The sequence below is a fragment of the Lagenorhynchus albirostris genome, chromosome 3, assembly GCF_949774975.1.
Source record: "Lagenorhynchus albirostris chromosome 3, mLagAlb1.1, whole genome shotgun sequence".
Lineage (NCBI taxonomy): Eukaryota > Metazoa > Chordata > Mammalia > Artiodactyla > Delphinidae > Lagenorhynchus > Lagenorhynchus albirostris.
This window is the reverse complement of record NC_083097.1, coordinates 157,504,577-157,523,745: the sequence shown is the minus strand read 5'-3', so window position 1 is coordinate 157,523,745 and position 19,169 is coordinate 157,504,577. Positions and strand designations below refer to the sequence as shown.

General features: G+C 58.7%; 2 protein-coding genes and 1 long non-coding RNA gene across 6 annotated transcripts in view; 2 read left to right on the top strand and 1 right to left on the bottom strand.

Annotated features, from left to right (window-relative positions):
- The first annotated feature begins 1,095 nt into the window (after positions 1-1,095).
- On the top strand, positions 1,096-5,227 carry EPHX3 (epoxide hydrolase 3). Its single transcript, XM_060144564.1, has 7 exons — positions 1,096-2,208; positions 2,385-2,470; positions 2,841-2,998; positions 3,107-3,235; positions 4,151-4,254; positions 4,332-4,468; positions 4,562-5,227. The coding sequence occupies exons 1-7, from the start codon at positions 1,966-1,968 to the stop codon at positions 4,785-4,787; spliced, it is 1,083 nt and encodes a 360-aa protein (XP_060000547.1). The 5' UTR covers positions 1,096-1,965; the 3' UTR covers positions 4,788-5,227.
- On the bottom strand, positions 5,186-8,706 carry LOC132517411 (uncharacterized). Its single transcript, XR_009539730.1, has 4 exons — positions 8,459-8,706; positions 8,234-8,363; positions 7,240-7,339; positions 5,186-6,778 (listed from the first exon to the last, which is right to left on the bottom strand). It is a non-coding gene; the product is annotated as an uncharacterized LOC132517411 (long non-coding RNA).
- Positions 8,707-13,949: 5,243 nt separating this feature from the next.
- Positions 13,950-19,169, top strand: part of NOTCH3 (notch receptor 3) — a 33,986-nt gene continuing 28,766 nt past the window's right edge. For all 4 annotated transcript variants that reach the window (XM_060144563.1, XM_060144562.1, XM_060144561.1 and 1 more), the window contains exons 1-2: positions 13,950-14,105; positions 16,754-16,832. In XM_060144563.1, the coding sequence (XP_060000546.1) occupies positions 13,991-14,105; positions 16,754-16,832 (194 nt within the window). In that variant the 5' untranslated portion in view covers positions 13,950-13,990. The remainder of the gene's footprint in view (positions 14,106-16,753; positions 16,833-19,169) is intronic.

Sequence of the window (19,169 nt, the reverse complement as noted above, 5' to 3'; positions counted from 1 at the left end):
ATGAAATCAAAGCCATGATACAGGCTAATCATGCAAGAAAAGGTGGGTGATAAATGCAAGGCAAACAAACGTTTGTGCAATATAGACGTCTCTTCCGCTCTGAGATGCATTGTTAATGAAGCAGAACCACATAAACCACTATTTCCCTTTAAATAGGGACCTATGGACTTACTTATGGTCCCAGGACAAGTATAATGTTTAGCAGCTTTGAAACTACAAAGGTAAGGTTAACAGTGGTAGGTGTAAGGGAAGATGGGAGGTGATAAAAGGGGTAAAGTTAGAGGAAACCAATAGGAAAACTAACCATGGATACAGCTCCTGCAGTGGTGGTGACAATGAGATAGTCAATGCCCCAAATTGGTAATCAAGAAATAGCCACATAAGCACATGTAGAGATAGCTAAGTGTGCGAAAGAAGAAAGCGAAAATCGTTCCAGTGGCTGCCTCCGGTCGGAAGGAAAGATGGAGCCGAAGACTGCTGCTTTTCTCAACTCCTGGATTGCTGTTGAGCCAGCTGTTAGGCTTTAGGCAAATGACATTAAGTCATTTGCCGAATTTCAGGCTCTTGGTCTATAATACGGGAAGGTAATAATAGTACCTACACTTAATAGGGTTGTTATAAGGGTTAAATGATGAGCGACCTTGAAATGTTCAGCATCTTGGGAGGAAGGTTGCGAAACTGGAGGAGGAAGAAGCTGCCCTGCTCGCCCAGCCCTGCTCTGCTTCCTCTTTCGCCCAGAGCCCCAGTGATGCGACCAGCCCCGTTCTCCGGCGGCCGGGGCGGGCCCTGCCCTCTAGGAGTTGGTCTCCCCGCCTTCTTTGGTCGCCATTGGCTGAGCCTCGACCTCACCAACTGCGGATTGGGTCCCGGGCGGGACCTGTCGCCTGCACATCAATGACCGCCATTGTCCAATCACAGCTGTGCAGGGGCGGGCCGACGCGTCCGCTGGACCAACTGGAGGCCAGCGTGGGGTAGAGGCAGCTGGACCACCGTTGGAACCAGGGCTTGGTGAAGGTGGTGCCAGGTCTCTCGGAGCCAGACCGAGGGGAGGGTCGCGCGCTCCAGGGCGGGGAGCCACCAGAGGGGGGCTGGCGACAGGGGCTCCCGAGGCTTCGTTGGGCCGCGGCGACCGCCCGCGCCTCCCTCCTAACCCCAGGCACGGCACTGCCTGTCCCCCCTTCCGCTTCCGGGCCCACCTGACCCGCCATATTAGTTCTGACTCCGCCCCTCCGTCTCATTGGCCCGTACCCAGGCCGACTGGCGGCTCAATGGCCCAGCTCTCGCACCGAAGTCATCCAGGCCCAGCCTCGGGCCTTCTTCGCCCAACGTTAGGCCCGCCTTCTCTAGGCTCCACCCTCATTCCCACCCTCCTAAGCCACGCCCCTAACCCATACCTCGCTCCTAGGCCTAGTTGGGCCCACCTTTCCAGCTGGTAGGCCGCACCTACCCTGCATTGCCCCGCCCCTTTGCTCTAGGCTCCGCCCATTTCACCCACTGCACCTCCTGTCTCCCGTTCTTGCAGGACCTGAGCTCCCTCTAGACTTTAGACCCCACCCACACACCCAACTCGGGAGTCCTACTAGACCCGTCCCTTTCTTAAGTCCCGCCCAAGCCTTTCTAGGTCCCGCCCACAGCCCTAGCCCCTAGCATCCCTTCTCCCCAAGGCTCCACCCCAACCACACGAGCCTGGTCCTCGCAGGCTCCACCCCCGCACCTTAAGCCTTGCTCCCTGTCACTGTCGCGCCTGGGTGTTTACCTAGCCCTTAGGTGAGTCGTTCGCGGTGGCGGTTTCGGTCTGAGCCGCCCGCCTCTTCTCTCGGTGTGTTCCTCAAACCCCGACAGCACCGGGGAGCCCCAGACCAAAGGCGGCGGGGTCCCCAGCCCGGATCCCGCCTCGCTGCTGCTGCCCGCGTCCCCCGCCCATACACCCCAGACGGCATCGCGGTCGTCCCAGGACGCGACGACATGCCCGAGCTGGTGGTGACGGCGCTGCTGGCGCCGTCGCGCCTCACTCTGAAGCTGCTTCGTGCCTTCATGTGGAGCCTCGTGTTCTCGGCGGCGCTGGTGGCCGCAGCTGTCTATGGCTGCATCGCCCTCACGCACGTGCTGTGCCGGCCCCGACGCGGCTGCTGCGGGCGCCCCCGGCGTACCCCACCCGCCTGCTTGAGCGACCCCACGCTGGGCGAGCACTGCTTCCTGACTCTCAGGGTGAGCATGCGGGGGCGCCGCCGGGGTTTCGAGGATCGAAGAGCCTGTTGTGGGGACGGTGCGGAGGTGGCAAACGGTTGAATACAAGTCTTGGTGTGCACGTGGCCTGGCGGAAGAGGGGTGTTCAAGCCCGGGGAAGAGGAGATTCCCAAGTCTCAGACTGTGCCTTCCCCCAGAGTTCGGGCCTGCGTCTGCACTATGTCTCCGCTGGACAGGGCAACGGGCCCCTCATGCTGTTTCTGCATGGCTTCCCGGAGAACTGGTATGTCTGAGGCCCAGAGGCCAGGGACCCACAGGGCTAGGGGGAGGTGAAGCCCGGACCACCAGGGCACCAAGGAGGCAGGGACAAGGGCTGGGCAGACTGGGGGTGCAAAATATATAGGGTCTAGATAGGGCACTCGGGGACAGGGGTCTACATGAAGACAGATGGGGACAGGAGGCCCTGAAGGGATGGGATGAAGAAGTATCCATGTTGAGGCTGCCCTGGATCCATGGCGCAGCCCACCTGCTGCGGTTCCCTTCTGGGAAGTTCAGGGCAGGAAGGTGGGGTGGCCCAGGGCCCCTGCTGGGCGTAGGGCAGAGGTGTATTCTGGGGACCCTGACTCAACCTCCCTCCCTGGACCGCTTGACAGGTTCTCCTGGCGCTACCAGCTCCGGGAGTTCCAGAGCCGCTTCCATGTGGTGGCTGTGGACCTGCGGGGATACGGCTCCTCTGATGCACCAAGGGATGTGGACTGTTACACCATCGACCTGCTGATGGCAGACATCCAGGATGTCATTCTGGGCCTGGGTGGGGATGTGCCCCCCCATCCCAGCCCTGGTGTCTGTCACCCCTGCCTCACCTCTTCCTGACATCTCACTTACACTAGTTCCTCTGACCGCCCCCCCCCCCGCCCAGGTTATTCCAAGTGCATCCTTGTGGCCCATGACTGGGGTGCACTCCTAGCCTGGAATTTCTCCATCTACTACCCATCCCTGGTGGAGCGGATGGCAGTGGTCAGCGCTGCCCCCATGTCGGTGTACCAAGGTGTGTAGGGGAGTCCGGGATGCTGGGATGTGCCTGTGTGAAGGGGTGTGTGTCTGTGCCCGCACTTCTTTGTCCACCAGTCAACACTGCAGGGGCTGGGGACACAGCGGTGAACCTGGGTCTCTTCCCCCGTGGTGCTCCCAATCTACAATCAGTGACAATACAGTGCTCATATTTTTGTGAGCACTTACAGGTTACAATTGCTTTGACAAGGAGCCTGCATAGAGTAACCTACACAAGCATCCTGAGCTATGAAAGTGTTATTATCCCCATGGTCCAGATGGGGAAGCAGAGGAGAGAGAGGTTAATTTGCTTTCTTCTGGCAGGGAAGACATAGATAGCTAAGCAACTACAATAGCATGAGATGCCATCTCTGGCTACCCACTGTCCATCACATCACCTGATTTGAATTCCCAGAGTTGTAGTCATAGCTGTATGATCTCTTTCTCTTTCTTTCTTTTACTTTCTTTTTTTTTTTTTTTTTTGGTGGTGTTCTTTTCTGTCCCCGTCTCCAGCTTCCTGAGGGCAAGGGAGTTTTGTCTGTTCCATTCACTGCTGTGTCTCCAGAGTCTAGAACAGGGCCTGGTACACAGTAGGTGCTCAATAAGTGTTTGCTGAATGAAGCAGGGGAAATGCATCCAGGCCTGGGTGGGGGAAGCACGCCAGTGGCTGTGGGGGCTCCCGGGAGCTGTGGAGGAAAGTGCCCCCATTCTGTGGGTCCAGTGACCACTTATCAGAGAGGCAAGCTGGTGCCTGGGCCAAGAGGAGCGTCCAGTGTCCTCACAGGCTCAGGCCGGTAGCAGTGGCCTTCCTGAGTGTTGGCATATCTGTGTGCATGACCTGGGTATGGGTAGAGTGCAGAGGTGTGGGGCCACCCGAGAGCCAGGCCTCATGCCTGCCTTCCCTTCCCCCCAGACTACTCTTTGCGCCACATGGGCCAGTTCTTCCGTTCCAACTACATGTTCCTGTTCCAGCTTCCCTGGCTTCCCGAGAAGTTGCTGTCCATGTCTGACTTCCAGGTGCAGTAGGGTGAAGGCCCAGGGCTGGGTGGAGGGTCGTGGGTGGGACTGAAGGCAGCGTCCTGCTGTGTGCCCAGATCCTGAAGACCACCCTCACCCACCACAAGAGGGGCATCCCACATTTGACCCCCAACGAGCTCGAGGCCTTCCTTTATGGCTTCTCACAGCCTGGTGGCCTCACTGGGCCCCTCAACTACTACCGAAACCTCTTCAGGTAAGGCCAGACCCAGGGCAGAAGCTCAGGAGAGTTCTGGGAGTGCGGGTGGGGGCAGTCGTCCTTCTGCCTGTCTGTCTGTCTTGATCACAGGACCTTCCCCCTGGAGCCCCAGGAGCTGGCCACACCCACCCTGCTGCTGTGGGGGGAGAAGGACCCCTATTTTGAGCAGGGGCTGGTGGGGGCCATCAGCAGCCGTTTTGTGCCAGGCCGGCTGGAAGCCCACATCCTGCCAGGCATGGGGCACTGGATCCCCCAGAGCAACCCTGAGGAAATGCACCAGTACATGTGGCCCTTCTTGCAAGACCTGCTGGACTAGCGGCGCTCGCTCACTGGCTTGCACGCACCCGGGCGTTCTCACAGTGTATCTACACGGGTGAACTTCTGATGCACACAGGTGTGGAGCTCCTAGATTGTACACAAGTGCATCTGTGGGTGCCCTCAGGCACACCATCCCCATATGTTCACGCACAGTCATGAGTGTATGCATGTGTGAGCAAGCACTTTGACCCTAGGAACCAGGTACGCCTCTCTGTGGAGCTGGATGCTGAGTGTCCCATCTCTCCCCTCCATGAGGCCCCACTCTTCTCACCGAAGGCAGTGCCCAGAGTTGCATAGACCATGAACTCTGACCTGGCTTCCACCTCCAGTCTGAGTCTTCAGCTAAATACTGCTCTGTCCAGTATAGTACTGGTAGCCACGACTGGTTATGTCAATTTAAATGCCAATTAATTAAAATTAAATACGATGAAAAATTCAGTTCCTCAGTCACACTAGCCATATTTCAAGGGCTGCATTGAATCAGAGTAGAAAGTTCTGTTGGACAGTGCTGATGAGGGTATTCCTAGCTTAAGAGTAGGGGGCTGGCTCCTGACAGCTCACCAAGGGAGGACCATCATGGGCAGGCAGGTGGATGTCCAGACTCCTCTCCAGCCAGGCCCTGGGCAGCTCCCATGATCTCCCTCCTGGTCATGACTCCAGGCCTTATGAGGTCAAGTTCTCTCGCCACTGCCTGGGAAAGATCCCTGGAAAAACAGCTCTTGGCTCTGTTAGGATATGTGAGATTCTGGACTCGGCACAGGAAGGGACCAGCTCCCTGAATAGCCATCTGGGGTCTGAGGCCTGTCTCTCCAGTTCCCGGAATCTTCTGTTCCAAATTAACCATAGTTGCTGCTGATTCTTTCTGGGGACTCCTGGCTCCAGCCTCCAAGTGAGGGCCATACAAGCTGAAGATGAACCACCCAGCCCCAGGCTGGTCACAGCAGTAACTTCTATCTCCCTAGCGTTTTCCTGGCCTCTGGGAACACTGTCATGACTTGCAGCAGTGTGATAAATCAGTCTGGGGACCCAGCAGACCTCAGAAATACATTCTCTTATCTCTGGGATGGGCCTGCCTGGCCAAAGCCTGCCTGCTGGTCACCCGCTCTGTCCTCCCTTGTCCCCAACGTAACATCCTTTCACTCATCGTATGTGTCAGGAGCTGTTCTAGGCCCTAGGGATAGGGTGCGAACAAGGGCAAAGCCCCCATTCTGGAATTAACTGAGAAGAGGCAGAGAGAGCTATGCAGGTGTGTGACAGGGCTCAGGAAAGGCTTCCCTACCTGGGGTACAGACCTTTCAGGGAGTGGGAAGCAGTAAATAGGAAGGTCAGAGGCTGGAATAAGCTTGGGCTACTGGAGTAACAGCGTGGAGATTAGTGCCTGCTGCAGCAGAGCGAGAGGGGGAGGCGTGTGGAAGAAGAGGCCACAGCCAGACCGCCAGGGGCTTCGAAGAGTTTGGATTTGATTCTCAAGGGAAGCCAGGGAGGGTTTTCAGCAGGGGAGGGACATGGTTTGCATTTTGAGAAGCTCCCTGTAGCGGCTGAACAGTCCCACGCAAGAGCGAGAGTGAGGAGACAGGCTCAGGGCTGCGCACAGCTTCAGGACCGGACGGTCCAACAGCCCTGACAAGAGCCGGAACCCCCAGGGCCCTACCCATCCCGCCCCCCGCCAGGGTGGGAGCAGTGCCCCTCTGGGGCCGGGGAAATGGGCGAGAGGAGGAGGGAACCCGGGACCTCAGCTTGGGGCGAAGGTTTGGGGCGAGGAGGCCTGCGTGCAGGATGAGGACCGTGAGTCCAGGGGGGGCGGTGGGTCTGGTGACCGTTGCCAGGGTGACGGGGAAAGGGCTGATGGTTAACCGGAATGGGTAGCAGTTGTCTGGGTGACCGAAGAGGCCCAGGAGAGGGCTGACGGGAGGCCTCGGACAGTTGCCGGGGTGACAGGGTCCGCTGACGGTTGCCAGGGTAACGAGAAGGCGCCGTCTTCCTCCGCTGCTGCTGGCGGGAGAAAGGCGGTGGTGGGGAGGGGAGAAAAGCGATCGCGTTGATTGGGCAGGGTCCTGGAAAGTGAGCCAATAGCGACTAGTGGCTCGGCCGAAACCCGCCTCTCCCAGCCTGAGCCAATCCGGGAGCGTCTTTCTTAGAGCCAGGGGCTCAGAGACCTCATCACTTCATGAGGGAGCTGGCCCCCGGAGGGTTTGGACTCTGTCTGAGGCCCCTTCCAGGCTCAGCCTCTCCCTCTCCCTCTTCCTTCTCTGAGCTCCCGCCTCCAGATCACCTTACATCCTTTACTCACTCATCATTCATTCATCCGCTCACCCACTCATTTACCTGTCCTCGCTACCAGCTGTAATCCGTGGCCCCGCACCAGAGGAGGGACGGGGGAGACAAAGCCGGGCAGACTCTCCCAGCCCTAGGTGGAATGCGGGCCGGGGGGTGAGGGGTGGGGCACCTACCTGGAGGAGGGCAGGGAAGGCCTTAGAGCTGACTCCTGCAAGATTGTGCTCCAATCCACAGAAGCCTCCCATGCACGGGTGATTTAGCGTTTCTGTGAGACTGGGAGGAATGTTTGGGATAGGAAGACATGGGATTACAAAGGGCTTCGAATGCCAGGCCAGGAGCTTGCTCCCAGTGTGGTGGGGACCGCAGGGGAGGGTCCCGGACAGATCTGTGTGTCTGGAATATTACTTCGGGGTTGGTGAGGGGGCAGGACCAGGGACGGAAGATTGAGGGTGGGGAGGCCTGGAAGGAGGATGGGCATGGTCCAGGCAGTAGAGGATGAGGTCTAAGTCCAGGCACTTAGGGGAGGAGCAGATATGCAGGGAAAGCCAGAGCAGGTTTTGGGGCATGTTCAGCCTGAGGGGGCTGGACCCCTGAGGCAGGGACCTAGAAGCACCTTTGTCTTTAATGGGTTAAAGACAAAGATGACCGAGCAAGCATCCATGTACCGTGGGGTAGAAGGGCACTGAAGCTGGGAGAGAGAATGAAGTCTCCCCAGAAGAAAGTGGAGAACAAGACTGGAGACTGAGCCCTGGAGGCCCCCAACATCTAAGGGACAGGCAGAGGAGAGAAACCAAAGAGGTAGGAGGGGAAGCAGGTAAGCATGATGCCTCAGCAGTGGCGGGGGGGGGGGGGGGGGGGAGGTCAGGAGGAGGGGCATAGCCCATGGTGTCAAAAGCTGCTGAGAGATTGAGCCATGCAGATCATGAGGGCGGAAACCTGAGAGTGGGGGCTGAGGACAGAGGGCTTGGATGCTCTGAATGTGGTTAAGCAGGGATGGGAGGGAAGAGTGGGGACCCCAGTCAGGATCCTGGAGGGAACAACTGGCACATTCAAATGGGACAATTTGAGGCAGGTTTGCTTCAGGGACCATATACAGCAGGCAGGGTTTGGGGAAACCAACAGGGGTTCGTGCAGCACCCCCAGCGAGCACCCCTGGAGAGCCATTACCATCTCCAGATCCCCCTGACCTGACGGGGAAAGGGGAAGGAAGGATGTTAGCAGAACTCAGGGAGAGGTTTGTGTGGACTATGTGGACAGGGCCTTTGGTCAAGCAACACAGTCAGCCGAGGTGGTGACCCTACAGGGAAAGATACAGGAGAATTAATATCTTGTTCTCTCCTCCCCCCCACCCCCACTTCATCTCTGCCAGTGCCTCCTATTGGCCAAACCCACCTGGAAGCCCGAGGACAAGGATGTCCGTTGATACAGTCTGTAGAGGTCAGCCTCTTGGGGCATAGAGCAGAGTGGAGAAGGGGAAGAACGGAGGGAGCAGTGCCGGGGGGAGATGCAGGGGAGAGAGACAGGAGCTTGGGGAAGGGCTGTGTGTGTGTGAGATGAGCGTTTGCTGCAGATTTCACTTTGTCACAGAAGAGACCTCAACCTCTGGCCACAGGAGGAGGTAATGAAAAGCCCTAGGAAGGTGCTCCCCTTCTCTGAAGCAGGAGGAAAGGTGGGAGGACAAGTGCCACACCTGCAGGAAGGAAGGAAGACAAGTTTCAGCAGCCAGGGAGGCAAGGAGGCAGTTAAAGGACATTGGAGTGTCATAGTTCAGAGGTGAGCTGGAGGAGGTGGGGTCCTGGGTGAGGCCATGGATGAGGAAGGCTGGAGTGGTCTGAGCCCAAAGCCCATGAGGCCAAGACCTCCATTGGATGTCCTGCCCAGTGGAGGGTCTTAAGGCAGGGAAACCACTGCCTCCACCCCAGAAGGGGTGGGGTACGGCCTCCCTGCTTCCCCTGCCCAGAGCGGCAGAACCAGTAGGTGCTTGATAACAGTTAAGTTCCCTTCTTTTCATTCCCCTTTCTTCCACATTCAGCCCTCACATCCACTCCTCCTCTAGGAAGCCCCACCAGCCCCCATCCCTTCCTCTGACTGAGCTCTGATCTAACGGAGGCCAGACATGTCTGTGTCCAGACAGGGACATCTCAAAGGCTGGCTCTGAGCAGGTTCGGGTCCCAGCTCCTGGGTCCTGCTCTTCCCCCGAGATGTGCTGGGTATATTCATTCATTCAACTGACAATTATTTTACCTACTATGTGCCAGGCTCTGTGCTAGACATTGGGGATTCAGTAGTCAGCAAGACAGAGGCCCACAGAGCTCAGAATGACGTGGGAGCCAGGTAGGGTCACATGGAGTGGTCGGAGTTGAAACGGAAGAGGCCGTAGGAGCCAGAGGAGACCATGGGAAACTGCAGGGAAGGTTCCCTGGGAGAAGAAATGGCAGTGTTATTTTTTCCAGCCTCGATCACATCAGCTTCCCCCTGCTAAAACCCTTCAGTGGTGTCCACTGTACTTTTCATACAACCCCAGACCCTTTGGCCCCTTGGAACTTGGCCCCCATCAGCTTCCCTGAGCTCCCTCCCCTTGCTCACTCTGCACCCAGCATCCTGGCCTCGTTGCTGTTCTTCTTTTCTACCCACCCCTTTCTCCTCTGGGCCTTTGCACTTGCTGTTCCCTCTGCCTGGAACACGCTTCCAGGCTGTTTGCCTCGCTGGCTTGTTCTCCTCCTTCAGATCTTAGTTCTAATATCCCCTCGTCAGCGAGGCCTATCCTGACCCCCTAGAGCTGAAATCTCTTCATTTCTCATGCACATTCTATAGTTCTTATTTGTTTGTCTTCTTGTTACTTGTTTGTCTCCCCTATCAGGGCAAAAACCTCTGTCTTTGTCACCTCTACCTATCATAGGGCCTGGCACCAAGTAGTTACTCAGTATACGTTTGTCAAATGACTGAATGAAGGTGAGAAGAGCTGGAGGGTCAGAGTGAGCCGTCAGGTGAATGGAGTCTCCCGAATATGAGAAAGGTGTTCCTGGCAGTGGGCACAGCCTGTGCAAAAACCAGGAAGCCTGGGAGACAGGGAAGGGGAACTGGCAAGGTGAGGAGGGTGTCACTCTGGGCAGCGGGGAGCCAGGGAGGCAGTGCAGTGGCCTTGAGCCACTTGAGCATGAGAGAGCCCCAGGGAGGCAGTGGCCAGGATAGCTGGCTGGGTCTGCAGCCCACAACCCCTGGGATCCAGCCTTCCCACTGTTGCCCAGGCCCCATACCCACCAGCTCTCTCTCCTGCTGGTTCTTGTTGGGCTCCCATGGCCCACTGCCTGGGTGTGACAGCCTGGCCCCAGCTTCCATGTGTAGAGGACAGGACTGTGGTCCCAAGAGGATAAGCCAAGGGCACGTTCTCAGGTTCCCGGTCAGTGGGCCTGGGCCCAGCAGCTGTGTCTTGGCTTGGCCCCAGGTCCCGCATCCCTGGGGACTGAGCTCATTGAGGAGAAATGCAGTCCCTGGCCAAGGCAGCCAGCAGGGGCAGGGGAGACGGCTCAAGCCCACCCCTACCCCCACCACGTTGGGAACTGGGCAGCTGTCTGCTGCAAAGCCGTGGGAATAATTGCTCCGACTGTCCTGTCCCTCAAGGATCCAGACACCTTGGGCTATTCCGGCCACCGTGGCTGGAGGGCGGCAGAAACCTGGAGAGGGGACGCTCACCTTCTGCCTTGCTGAGTGGGTGCCCTCAGAGTTTGGAGGCTTCAGAAAGGGACTGACACCAGTAGGGTATCTTCCTTTTGTCCCCACTCCCCCCATGCTGTACTCACCATTACTGCTCCCTCTCTGTCTCTGTCTGCCATAGACCAGGGGCCATTGGATCAACAGGGTAGCAGACTTTGGACTTCCTGCCTAGCAAAATGTGTGTCCAGGTTCTTGGTTGCTCCTTGTGACAGGGAGATCAGCACCTATGAGAGCATCTCTTCCAGCAGAAAGTCCTTTCTCAGATGGGTCAGGGGAGGAGCTAGCCCCCACTGCTGAAGACCCTATCTTTGCCCCCTGGACCCCTAGTCTCTGGACCCCCAGATCCCTAGAATGGTACTGAAGAGAGTGGTCTGGGCCCCCAGTGGTGGCTCTTCTGGGCTAAGCATCCCAACTCCTTCAGCCACTTCCGGAGTCACCAAACTCTCCCATGTTGCCCCCTTAGTGCCCACCTCATGCTGGGTGATGCCTGGCGCCTCGGGAGCCCCCAGTATAGAGGAGCAAAGAAAGAGCAGGATACAGGCACCCCCAGCCCCCTGTGGACAAGGCCGAGCGGTAGGGCAAGAGGGCACTAGGAGAGCTGGTGGTGGGGAGCAGAGAGGGCTTCCTGGAACTGGAATCTTGAAGAATAGGAGTTCATCAGGTACAGGAATGGAGGACGGATAGGCATGCTAGAAAGAGGGACCAGCATGGAGAAAACAGCGGCATGTGCAGGAAGTAGTAGAGCATTCCCTATAACTAGAAGGAAATGCATTTTTATTTATTTATTTATTTTTGGCCACGCTGCGTGGCATGTAGGATCTCAGTTCCCTGACCAGGGATTGAACCCGGGCCACGGCAGTGAAAGCCTGGAATCTGGGACTTCCCTGGTGGTCCAGTGGCTAAGACTCCAGGCTCCCAATGCAGGGGGCCCAGGTTCGATCCCTGGTCTGGGAACTAGATCCCACATGCCACAACTAAGAGTCTGCATGCCACAGCGAAGATCTAGCATGCGGCAACGAAGATCCTGCGTGCTGCAACGAAGACCCGGCGCAGCCAAATAAATAAATATTTTTTAAAAAGGAAGAAAGAAAGGCTGGAATCCTAACCACTAGGACACAGGGGAACTCCTATGAAATGCATTTTTAAAGAGAATACATCTGCTGTGAGTTCCTGCTTGGGGAGGAAGCAATGCAAAAGGGTCCTTCTAACTAGCTGGGTGTCCCAGGCAGAAACCTGAGCAAAGGCCATGAGAGTGCAAAGCCTGCTGGGTGAAGATGGAGTTTGCCTCAGTGTGATGATGAAGGGGACAGGAGGGGCTGGAGAGGGGCTGAAGGCTCTGAAAGCAGGGCTGGGGGCCTTGGATTTCCTCCTGGGGTGACGGGCATGGGAAGGACTTAGGCGGCACCTGCCCCATGGGCCTGTTGACTCAGCACACTCACAGTGAGTAAGCCCTTCTTATTGTGCAACTCTTGTCCTTTTCTCTGCCCAGTCCCCACCCCCATTCCCACCCCTCTCACTCCACGTGGCCTGGAGTCACTCAGACTTGGGTTCAAATCTTAGCTCTTCCTCTAGAAAGCCTTCAGCAAGTCACCATAAGATGGGCAGATACCCACCCCCATGGGGGCTGACCCATAAGATGGGTGGATAGCTCTCCTCCCAGATGGAGGTTGCACTCATAAGTTGAGAGTGGCAGGACATCCTCAGTTCCTGTCCCCTGTGGCTGGGCTATCTGCCAGCCTCAGCAGGGCTGGGGGTCATCTCCCATACTGGGCCCGGTCAGTTGTGACTGTCTCCCATCTTGGTGCCCCATGCTTAGGCCCAGTGTTTAGCTGCCTCATGGGCGACGCTCAGGCTCCTCGGTTTCAGAACCTCACCCCCAACCCATTCCTCCCTGCAGCCTCATCACCGAGCCAAATACTTACAGGTCAGCCTGGCCTCTTTCTCCTCCTCCTCCTCCTCAGCGCCAGCCCGAGCCCTGAGCTGCCCACTCTCCCCTCCCTCCCGACTTGACTCTGCCCCCTCCTCTGGGTGCAGACCTGTCTCTGCTGGGATGTCTTTCTTCCAGTTCTGGGCTGAGCCCCTCTGAACCCTTCTCAGTGACGCCCTCCCTGGGGGAGGAAACTGTATCCCCAGCCTCTGGAACAAAGCCGGACATAGAGCTGGAGCTTTATATTTATTTGTTGAATAAATGAATGAATGAATAAGTAACCCCCCCTCCCCCAGCAGAGCCCTCACCGACCCCTCTGCATGCCCTCCCCAGATTCGTCCCTCCCTCTGGCCCAGCCCTTAAGCCCACAGTGCTGGGGGTGTCTGTGTCTGGTTTTTTCTTCCCCAGACTGAGAGCTTCTCTAGGGCTGGGCATGGGGCCTTTCTGGGGCCCCCATTCTTGCCACAGGGACAGAGCCCACTGCAGAGTGGCTTTGCAGTATGACTGATTTTGGAGAAGACAGTTTGATCAAATTGAGCAAGACTGACTGATTGGCAAAGTTGTGTAGGGTATGGGGTGGGGCTGGGTTGGACATTTGGGGTTCACACAGGGTAGTGAGGAGGAAGGGGTTGCTTTCAGGGAGGACTGAGAGTAAGAAGGGTTGTGGGTGTTTGGTAGCACACGTGACTCCTAGCCTGTGTCTGAGGTCCGAGGCTGCAAAAATCGCCTAAGGCTCAAGGTCTGGCGGGGCCTGAGTTTAGAGTTTGTGAGTGTTTCAGATTTTAAGTCCCCAGGAAGCTCTGTGCATGCCTCTGCATTTGTGCATCCTGGCTGTGTGTTCATGAGCCTTGCAGGACGTGCCTGGCTTCAGTTTCGGGGTGTCGGGGGTGGGGGAGTATCTGTGTTTGCGTCTTGGCTCTGTGTGTGTCTCCCGCTCTGGATGGGTGTTGGGGAGCAGGGGTGATGTTCAGGAGGCTGGGTGTGTCTGTCACGCTGTTTGGGCCCGCGTCTCACCGCAGAGCTGGCCTGAGTTTCCAAGAGGGTCTTCGGGTCCCAGGCTGTGTGGGTGGAGGGTGGGCAGGGACCCCGGGAGGCCAGGCCGGGGGCGGGGGAGCTCAGGGCTGGCCCCGGGGCGGAGCGAGCCGCCCAGGGCTGGGGGCGGGGCTGTCCGGCAGTCTCACTTCAGCGAAGTTGGCGGCGCGGAGGCTGGCCCCGGACGCGCCAGGAGCCCAGGGAAGGAGGGAGGAGGGAGGAGGGAGGAGGAAGGGTCGCGGCCGGCCGCCATGGGGCCGGGGCCCCGGGGCCGCCGCCGCCGTCGCCTGATGTCGCCGCCGCCACCCCTGCCGTCCGTGCGGACGCTGCCCTTATTGCTACTGCTAGCGGGGCCGGGGGCTGCAGGTGAGGGGCCGGGACCTGGCGGGCGGGATGGGGTGAGTGGGTGGGGGAAGGGTAAGAACGGAGTGCCAGGCCTCCCCGAGCCTGGGGCTGGCGGGCCTGGGAACCAAGGACCAGAGAGCAGAGACAGGGAGCGCAGGAGCCCGGGGACTGTGTGGCAGTCCCGGGGGTCAGGGACCCAGAATTGGGAGTGGGGGCGAGGCAGGACCCCAGAAGCCCGAGGAACTGGGGCCCAGGGGAAATCTGAGCTGGGAATGAAGGGACACAGGAGCCCAGGACTGGGAGCTCGAGGTGCGGGGATCAAGAGTGGCGCGGGGGGTGGTGGTGCGGGGGCGTGGGTAACCAAGAATCTGGGGCTCTCTCACAACCTACGCCCGTCTGGAGTCCTGGGAAGGTCACGATTGGAACCCAAGTACCCCCACGTCGTGGACCCCTCACACAAAAGCCCCCCACCCTACTCCGAGCAGGGCTGGCCGGGCGGGGGGCGGGGAGGTGGCGCGAAGTTCTCGGAGCTCTAAACTCGGAGAAAACTTCCCAGGCCGGAGCGCGGCAAGACCCGGACCCGGACCCAGAGCTGGAGCTGGAGCCAGAGCTGCGCCCGCGCCCCTTCCCCCGCCCGCGGCCCCGCTCCCGCCCCTGGCTGCCAGGACCGGACGGCCCCGGGACCCCGTCCCCGCCTTGGGAAGGGAGGGGAGGGCAGGGGGCGCGAGCCCACGTGCTCCTCTCCGGCTCCGGCGCCCCCTCCCCTCAGCCCGAGCCCCTACCCAGCCTGCCGGGGGACCCCGCCCCTCCCCCTCCCCACTCTCCCCTCCCCCGCCCGGGACAATGGCCGCGCCGTCTAGACACCCCCTCCCCCCGGCCAGCCTCGCGCTTTCTTTGCCAGACAAAGCGGGACAGCGGCGGGGCCCGGGCCGGGGCTGCAGGGGTGCACCCCGTAAAGGGAGGCCTGGCCGGCAGGGAAGGGATGCGGGCCGAGTAGCCCTGGCCCTGGGTCTCTGGACCCTGACGGTGGGGCTCAGCACTGGGAGGGGTGGGGGCTGCGGGAGGAAATGGGCCTCCCCAGCTCAGCCCCGGGGTCGATGGGGCAGGACCAGGCAGGAGCAGCCGCCCCCGCGAGGCCAGCGCACACCCGCATGGCCTGTCACACATTCACAGGACACACAGTCTTGGGTCGCACATGCAGAGATGCGGACGTGCGCGTGCGCACACACGCACAGAGTACACCTGCAGAGGAATACACCCAGCTCACACAAGGCACAGACATACACAGCTCACATGGGTTCACACTCGCATGCACATACAGTGACACATGTTCACACATACCCTGCACCACCAGCCCAAGACCTCACACACACTGCCTGCACACACTCAGATGCACATAGATGGAAGGACATGCCTACACCCAGCTCACACATGCAGACAGACGGGCACATCCAACCCATACACAGACACACCCAGGCACACAGAGGTCACACACAGACACACAGCTATATACCCAGATACATAGTTCACATACATGGACACACAAAAAGTTTCAGTCTATAATCCTCTACATCCATGCAGGTCACGCAAACACACATGTGGCTCACAGGGCCCACAGCTCAGCAGGGCCCACGGCTTGTGTCATGCGGCCCCCAGTGTGAGTTCGCAAACACCCACGGGCTCCTGTCTGGGTAATAGTGTCCTGTCTGCTTGTCCCTTGAGGAAGGGGACAGAAGCCCTGTTTGGTGCATTCCCATGTCCAGCTTAATTTGTTCTCTCTCTCCCTTTTTATCTGTCTCTGTCCATCTCTATCTCCCTTTTTAATCTGTCTCTGTCCATCTCTATCTCCTTCTCTCTGCCTGCCTGCTTCTAGTTTCCTCTTTTATGTCTGTCTCTGTTTTTCTAATTTTCCTCTTCCTCTCCCTTTCTCTCTCTCTCTCTCATACATGCACACAGCAGCCCCACACCTGCTGGCACACACAATTCTCCACTAGCTCACACCCCGCCACGCCCCTGACCCATCTGACAGGACAGTTCGACTGTGCCGCACCCCAGAGGGACACAGCCCTCAGGGATGGCGACGCTGGACAGGGCAGCCCACATCTTGTGCCGGCTGCCCCTCCCTTCAATACAAACCCTATCCCTGCAACACCCAATGCTGGAGGCACATGGAGTACGTGCCTTGGCATCTCTCCCCAGACCTAGCACACAGGCCTGCCCAGCTGGAGTAGATGCCCAACATCAGCGGAAGGAAGACCCATATGCCCCTAGGACTCCCCGCCACTGCCCCCTCCACAACCCCAGGATCTGGGCACACAGTCCCAGACCTCCCTTCAACACTCAGCAGCACCCTCACTTCCTGCCTTAGCACCCCCCCCCGCATTCTGGCAGCTTCTGAGCGCCCACATCTGGCATAAGTCGGCCCCTCCTCCTGCCCACCCCTGCCTTGTGGTTCCCAGGGCTCGAGCTGGCAGGGACAGCTGCAGCCCTAACAGCTGGGGCCAGGGTGGGGGGCCGTGGGAACTGTGGATGGGGGGCTCCCAGCACTCGCAGAGACGCCCCCAGCCTGGCGCAGCTGTTGCCTGGGGGAGGAAAGGAGGGAGTCTCACTCTGGGCTGGGGTTCCTGGGTGCCTTCCTGACACCCCCACCTTCCTTCACCCCTACCCAGCGCCCTCTTGCCTGGATGGAAGCCCGTGTGCGAATGGAGGTCGCTGCACCCAGCTGCCCTCCCGGGAGGCTGCCTGCCTGTGAGTGCCTGGCTCTGAGCCATGAGTGGGCCCTGTCCGGGGAGGCGGTCTGTCTTCTCCCCCTGCCTCTGTGTTCATCACAGAGGCTTCTACCACTTCCTACATGTGTGTGGCTTGGGCAACCCCTTGTTTCCCCACTGAATGCAGCAGAGTTAGGAGCAGAGGCTCTGGAGTCTGCCTGGCCTGGGTTCAAATCCCATATCATGTTGCCGATGGCCTGAGACTTAAAACTCTTTAAGCCCCAGTGTCCCAGTCTTAAAAATGGGCCCATCTAGAAAAAAAAAAAAAAAAAATGGGCCCATCAACGCCAACTTCACAGAATTCTCTGCTGCCTGAGGTCTTGTGTAAATCCCCTGATGGACAGGTAGTTACTCAATCAACAAATTTTCAGGCACTATAGTGGCTTGGTAGTAGTGGGTACAGCATCTGCACATTCCCACATCTCAAGATTTAGTGGTGGGGACACAAGAGCCCTGATCTGCCACTTTCTTGCTGTGTGACCTTGAGTGAGTCACTTCCCCTCCCTCAACCTCACTGATCTGTGACACAGGGTGCTTCTCCTTGGCTTGTGACCAGAAGGGGCCCCCAAAATGCAATGTTGGATAATGCAAGGAAAGACAGAGGATTGCGGGAGCAGGGCAGGGCCGGGCCTGGGATATTGCTGAGCAGAGGCAGACGGAACTCAGTTTGAATTCTGGCCTCAAAGCAAGTGCTTTGAGCTCTCTGTGCCTTAGTTTTTGCATCTGGAAAATGGGGCAATAATAGTTCCCTCCTTTATGGGGCTGACTGTAAAGATTGAGACCCTTCCTATGGTGCAATCAGCATAGTGTTGGGCATTCAGTAAATGCTTAATAAATGGGATTATCATTATTAATAATGGTAGGGACACAGGAAATAGGTGCCATAAGGTGGAACCTCTCAAGGTTATGGGGAAATGCTTGGTTCCTTTCTATAATATTATCATTAGTAAAAGCAGCTCACCCACTAGCTGTTGATCGATTCATTAATGTATCCATTTATTCAGCAACATGTGTGCCAGGTCCAAGCTGGGTGGTCTGGGTTGACGTTAGAGCCCCTTTGAAGTTACACACGCACTTTGGAGCACCACTGTGGCTCACCTGGGTGGGGGTCTTAGCCTGGTTGAGCGGGTTCCTCGGGTTGGGACGGTGGGAGTCGGGGGTAAAGTGGGACCTTACCCAGAGCTACTCATCTGGGAGGCGGAGCCGCGTGGCCGGGCGCCTGCGTTTGGAGCTCCGCGCCTGGAATGCTGCCGACAGGTGAATGCGCCCGCGGCTGCCCCGCCCCTCGACAGGTGAATCACCGGCCCACGCGGCGGCCCGGAGCCCGGATCGCCCGGAGTGGAGAGAGCTCAGTCCCCAGACCTGGGCCGTGGGAAGCACTCCCCACGCCCCCCACCCCCAGTCTCCTTCAAGGTTCCAAATTCTCGTGTCCTTTCGGGGTCGCCCCAATCTGTCACCCCTCCATGGATCCCCCAACTCTCCCCTTCAAAGTAGGCTCTCAAACCCTTGTCTCTATCTCTTAGTGCTCGCCTCCCCAGCCAGTCCACCCCGCCAAGTCCGTGCTCCCCCCGCCACACACACACCCCTGCCCCCGCCCGTCTCCCGCAAAGCACGGGCGGTTGGGTGGGGCGCGGGCGAAGCTGGAACCAGCCAGACCGGTCGGCAGGGGCGCGGGGCGCAGAGCGTGGGAACCCGCCCGGGGCGCCGGGAGGGGGCCGCGCGGCCACGCCCTGCCTGACGTGGGCGGGGGGCGGTGCGCAGTTCTCGGCGCCCAGAGCAGCACTTCCTCTCCCGGCGAGCAGTCTTGGCTGCCGTCCTTGGCCTGAGGGCCTTGGGAGAGGGCGCTCGGGAGCTGGGTTCTCCCCTTCTTACACCATCTGCACCCGGCCGTGCCCCGACTTGTTTCAGTGGGGGCTGGGGTGAGGGGATCTTGTGGGTGACGCTAAAGGCTGAGTCAGCTACTTAAGTTTAGCCCCGAGCGACCTGCACAAGCCAGAGGAGGAACCGGCGCGAGGGGTGGGTAGCGTCGGGGGACGGGCCTGGACCCTCTTGTCTCTCCAAGCCCCTCCCTCTGACCCCACCGTCTGGAAGTTTCTGGTCTTAAGACCAACCCCCATATTTACCCGCACATTCAAGGTTGCCTTGGTGGGTTTGGAGGGGGCTGCAGGCTGAAGGACTTTCCTCCAACAAGAGGGCGCCCGCGTTGGTGGCCACCTCCTCCTCGCAACGGAAGGAAGGGTAGTTATGTGCCCCCAGGAAAGGAGTTGAGGATTGGTGGGGGTTCTCCTGCCTATCCATGTGAGAGTCCATATTCGTG